We start from the raw sequence: 5,874 nt of genomic DNA, 5'->3' as shown, positions 1-5,874 counted from the left end.
GTATTTCCCTCAGAGCGTTCACAGAGGTGTAGTGTGACCGCGGTGAAGAATGTCTTGGCAGCTTAAACTCTGACTCAGACTGAGGCTCTGTTGACAAGACAAACTGCAAAATTCACAGAGAAACGTTTGGTTTCCTCTTTGCTGCGTTCGTTTAGTCTGACGAGTGGAAGCCGATCGTCCTGCAGCACAGCTGGACCGACGAGTCCTACAAATGGACATGCTGGGGGTGTTCTTCTGTGGTAGTGCAGCATCATTTCTTTGTAGTCCTCAAACTATACCACTGTGTCACAATAACGTTAAGCATAGTTACACAAATATGATGGAAGTTGAGTTTAGTTGAGCAGTTAGTCTGCTCAAAAGGACACAAGTGAGGCAATAGAGGTACAAATGGACAAAATGTACTTTATTTGTGGCAAATAAATTTGAATGAATTGAACTAGAAACTCGAAAACATTCATTTATGTTTTTTTTTATTTTGGGGGATGACAAAATAAATAATGATATAGTTATGTAATGTGTCTTATGCACTTGAGTGGTGCCACTGAATGGGTGCTGCTGCCGGATGCTCTCTCATCGAATGCAATTTCTCCATCTGTGAGATCAATAAAGTACCATCTTATCTTATCTTATCTTATATTAAAGATACAAGATCTCAATAGTGCTGTCAATGAATAATCTTTTTTAATCACACTCGTGAAATTCAATTCATTTTTCTCAAATAATTATATTCATTATTAATACTTGGCCAACATGAAACTCACATTTCATTAACCACATATAACATTTTCATAATCCTATGAGTTTATAATGGGAATCTCGCTCGCCCAAGGCTTAAACATTTTAGAAACTTGTTTGGTGCTGAACATTTTGAACAACTCATGATTAATGCACAAATCATTTTTTCAATGGATCGTGAGTTAAAGCTTAAACCTTGACAGCCCTTTTTTTAATGAACCCAAAACTATCCTGTGCAAACAGACTTACATCCACACATGCTTAGAGACAATTAAATAAGTTTATTCTTAAGGTTTTCACAAAATAAAAATTCCCATGAAATGTATAAAATTACAAAAGTGGTTGCTTCATATCCAAACATCAGATAAAGGGCTTTGTACAGTCTGGAATCAGGACGTCTTTGAGTTCAGCAGATATAAATATAAACAAAGCCATGAGACGGGAAGCGGACCTCTCAACTTCAAGGTGACATTTCTCCAAGTAACAAGAGTACCTACAGCCCCCGAGCAGAGAGTAACTACAGCCCCCGAGCAGAGAGTAACTACAGCCCCTGGTCAGAGAGTAACTACAGCCCCCGAGCAGAGAGTAACTACCGTCCCTGGTCAGAGAGTAACTACAGCCCCCGAGCCGAGAGTAACTACAGCCCCTGGTCAGAGTAACTACAGCCCCCGGTCAGAGAGTAACTACAGCCCCCGGTCAGACAGTAACTACAGCCCCCGGTCAGACAGTAACTACAGCCCCCGAGCAGAGAGTAACTACAGCCCCCGAGCAGAGAGTAACTACAGCCCCCGAGCAGAGAGTAACTACAGCCCCCGGTCAGACAGTAACTACAGCCCCCGGTCAGACAGTAACTACAGCCCCTGATCAGAGAGTAACTACAGCCCCCGGTCAGACAGTAACTACAGCCCCCGGTCAGAGAGTAACTACAGCCCCCGGTCAGAGAGTACCTACAGCAGTAACAGGACAGTAACCATGCTCCAGATGCCCTCCCACACACATATATTAGATTCTCCCATAAATAGACACTGCTCTCCACTCACACATTTGTACAATAAAGCACCGCTCCGGCTCAACACTAGGAGGCGTTGAGCACCGAGCGGCTGTACAGCGTCTGATAATAGGCCCCTGAGTCCATGGCCGAGGCCCCGGGGCCCTCGTACACGGCTTTGGCCCCGACCGGAGAGGCCCCTCCGTAGCTGTAGCCCATGACCTGCTCCTGGTAGCTCTTCAGCTCCATCTTCTGCTCGCTGGACATGAGGTTGGTGATGGAGAAGGGGTGGTTGAAGTTATAGTGGGGGTCGCTCTGCAGGTCCATGTGCTGCTGCATGGGGCCCGGCAGCAGGGGTCCCTGGTGCAGCAGAGAGGAGGACAGACCCATAGGGGGCGACGAGGAGCTGGGTGGGGGCAGATGTGAACTGGTGAGAGGGGGACAGTCCATGGAGCCCAGAGTGGTGCGGTGCAGACTGGGCTCCTCAGATGCCGAGCCTGGGTGGGAGCTGTCTGAGTGGGCGGAGTCAGGCCCTTCGGACGCCCTCGTGGGGCTGTGCTCATCTGGCTCAGCCCGGGGCCCTTTGGAGGAGCCCTCCTGGTTCTTAGAGCCCTTCTTGGCGGCCTTCTCCTCGATCTTGAAGCGCTTCTGTCGGCGCAGGTAACAGCCGTTCTCGAACATGTTCCCGGACTGGGGGTGCAGGGTCCAGTAGGACCCCTTGCCGGGCTTGTCGGGCGAGCGGGCCACTTTGACAAAGCAGTCATTGAAGGAGAGCGAGTGGCGGATGGAGTTCTGCCAACGCTGCTGATTGTCACGGTAATAAGGAAACAGGTCCATGATCCACTGGTAGATCTCGTTGAGCGTGAGCATCTTGCTGTTGCTCTGCTGGATGGCCATGGTGATGAGGGAGATGTAGGAGTAGGGCGGCTTGGCGTGGGTCAGCGAGCGCCTGTAGGGCTTGGGGGGCGTGTCTTTGGGGCTGCGGCTCATGTTGGCGGTGGAGGAGTAACCCAGCTGACCCATAGACTGGCCCACGTTCTGGTAGTGGGACATAGAGGACAGGGAGGGGGCCGTGGAGCCCAGCGAAGTGAGGGGGGCTGAACTGACCGGAGACAGGGACATGTGTGTGGGCCCCGTGCTCATGGAGCCCAGGGGGGAGCTGCTCAGAGACGGGCTGGGGTACGCCATGTTCAGGCTTGGGGCCATGTTCAGGCTCGGGGCCATGTTCAGGCTGGACGCTGTGTTCAGGTTGATGTAGCTGTTGATGGGGCCCATGGAGCCCATAGATCCCAGAGACGTCATGGAGGAGGGCGGGGCATACATCTGAGAACAACAAAACACAGGTCAGACCTCACGTTTACAGTTCATACTGAGACTCTGGCCCGCAGACAAGCCAGCACCGCACATGGATGCACTTAAATGAAGATAACCGTGCTCCTGCTTTATGTTGTCATTTAAAAGGAGCATAGAAGCAATTCCAAATATAATTTACTGGCAGTTGTAGTAGTATACAATACAACTTCATCCACAGAGCAGCTGGCTCCCATAGCCCCTGTGTACTGGTGATATACTCTGACTCCCATAGGCCCCTGTGTACTGGTGATATACTCTGACTCCCACAGACCCTGTGTACTGGTGATATACTCTGACTCCCATTGGCCCTGTGTACTGGTGATATACTCTGACTCCCACAGACCCTGTGTACTGGTGATATACTCTGACTCCCACAGACCCTGTGTACTGGTGATATACTCTGACTCCCACAGACCCTGTGTACTGGTGATATACTCTGACTCCCACAGACCCTGTGTACTGGTGATATACTCTGACTCCCACAGCCCTGTGTACTGGTGATATACTCTGACTCCCACAGCCCTGTGTACTGGTGATATACTCTGACTCCCACAGACCCTGTGTACTGGTGATATACTCTGACTCCCACAGCCCTGTGTACTGGTGATATACTCTGACTCCCGTAGCCCTGTGTACTGGTGATATACTCTGACTCCCATAGCCCTGTGTACTGGTGATATACTCTGACTCCCATAGCCCCTGTGTACTGTGATATACTCTGACTCCCATAGCCCTGTGTACTGTGATATACTCTGACTCCCATAGCCCTGTGTACTGTGATATACTCTGACTCCCATAGCCCTGTGTACTGGTGATATACTCTGACTCCCATAGCCCTGTGTACTGGTGATATACTCTGACTCCCATAGCCCTGTGTACTGTGATATACTCTGACTCCCATAGCCCTGTGTACTGTGATATACTCTGACTCCCATAGCCCTGTGTACTGGTGATATACTCTGACTCCCATAGCCCTGTGTACTGGTGATATACTCTGACTCCCATAGCCCTGTGTACTGTGATATACTCTGACTCCCGTAGGCCCTGTGTACTGTGATATACTCTGACTCCCATAACCCTGTGTACTGTGATATACTCTGACTCCCGTAGGCCCTGTGTACTGTGATATACTCTGACTCCCACAGACCCTGTGTACTGTGATATACTCTGACTCCCGTAGGCCCTGTGTACTGGTGATATACTCTGACTCCCATAGCTCCTGTGTACTGTGATATACTCTGACTCCCATAGCCCCTGTGTACTGGTGATATACTCTGACTCCCATAGCCCTGTGTACTGTGATATACTCTGACTCCCATAGCCCTGTGTACTGTGATATACTCTGACTCCCGTAGCTCCTGTGTACTGTGATATACTCTGACTCCCATAGCCCCTGTGTACTGGTGATATACTCTGACTCCCATAGCCCTGTGTACTGTGATATACTCTGACTCCCATAGCCCCTGTGTACTGGTGATATACTCTGACTCCCATAGCTCCTGTCATGTGTACTGTGATATACTCTGACTCCCATAGCCCTGTGTACTGTGATATACTCTGACTCCCGTAGGCCCTGTGTACTGTGATATACTCTGGTCGGTAGGCAGTATTTCTCACAGGCAGGAGAGGCTCTGAAACGCTCCTCCAAATATGTGTATGAATGCACAAAGAGGCCTCAGTGCGCGGGGCTTCGCACGGCCGTGTTAACCTGAAAATGCGTAAAAAGCGCGTCAGCTGCAAACACAGACGTCCTCTGAGGATCTCAGGGCAAGGACCAAATGCATCTCCGAATAAAGGCTACACTCACGGCCGTTTCTGTTTGATTATTATGGGCCTGTTCCCTGAAACGGAACTCACGGGGCTCGTGCAGACGTGTTAATGAGATCAGGAGGTGTCACCGAGACGGAGCTGATGGGATTAACTTCAGACTGATGAAGTTACCGCGGCCTCGGGCCTCGCGCTCCCTCACGGCCTGTGCGTAACACGGAACCAACTCAATGCTTTATCATCTTCTCATATGTTATATAAGGAGTTATTGTTATTATTATTATCATTATTATGATTGTTGTTATTATTATTGTTGTTGTTGTTGTTGTTGTTGTTGTTAATTTATTCCATTAATTATTAATTTAAAATATGTTTTACATAGATAATAGCCCACCTTTAATGTTCTATTTGCTTTCTGCATGAAGCCATAGCTGTATGTAGACTGTATGTCCGTATTTACAGACAGTGTCGGAGCTCTGTCTCATTCTTTACTCTGCCTTCTTTCTTTCTTTTTATAATTGTTTATTTATATTATTTTAGCTTTATTATTATTATTATTATTACTATTATTATTATTATTATTATTATTATTATTATTATTACTATTATTATTATTATTATTATTATTATTATTATTATTATTATTATTATTATTATTATTATTATTATTATTATTATTATTATGTTAGAATGGAGCTACAACGACCACTTCCCTCGTGAATCCATGAAGCTTTCCCTGAGCCTTGTGGCCCAGAGGCCGCAGTTGGAGCGGCCCAAAGGCCGCTGTGAGAGCTCTTACCTCGCTGGCTTCGCTGTAAAAAGTATTCCACTCCGGCAGGTCGTGGGTCTCCATCTTCACGGAGCTCAACATCCCCGAGCCCTGAGTCCTGTTGCGGTCGGTGGGTCCAAAGTTCACGCTGCAGGTAAAAGGTAAAAAGGTATATATGCTCCTCACGACGCGCTCCTCTACGGCACAGGGAAATCCAGTCACAGTCTGAGTCACAGTCTCGCCATGGTCCGGGGCTCGGTCG

General features: G+C 48.2%; 1 protein-coding gene across 1 annotated transcript; it reads right to left on the bottom strand.

Annotated features, from left to right (window-relative positions):
* Nucleotides 1-1,066: 1,066 nt before the first annotated feature.
* On the bottom strand, nt 1,067-5,874 carry foxa3 (forkhead box A3). The gene is made up of 2 exons (XM_079559866.1): nt 5,643-5,874; nt 1,067-3,046 (listed from the first exon to the last, which is right to left on the bottom strand). Exons 1-2 carry the CDS (start codon nt 5,712-5,714, stop codon nt 1,811-1,813), a joined length of 1,308 nt encoding a protein of 435 aa, XP_079415992.1. The 5' UTR covers nt 5,715-5,874; the 3' UTR covers nt 1,067-1,810.

The sequence above is a fragment of the Gobius niger genome (assembly GCF_951799975.1).
Source record: "Gobius niger genome assembly, chromosome: 1".
NCBI lineage: Eukaryota > Metazoa > Chordata > Actinopteri > Gobiiformes > Gobiidae > Gobius > Gobius niger.
Note: the sequence above shows the minus strand (reverse complement) of the source record. Positions and strands in the feature narration are given on the sequence as shown.

Bases quoted from the DNA above. Each gene is read 5' to 3' on its own strand.
- foxa3 (XM_079559866.1), bottom strand. From the start codon at position 5,714: ATGTTGAGCTCCGTGAAGATGGAGACCCACGACCTGCCGGAGTGGAAT. The intron at 3,047-5,642 runs GTAAGAGCTCTC...TGTTGTTCTCAG, and splicing joins TTTACAGCGAAGCCAGCGAG to ATGTATGCCCCGCCCTCCTC.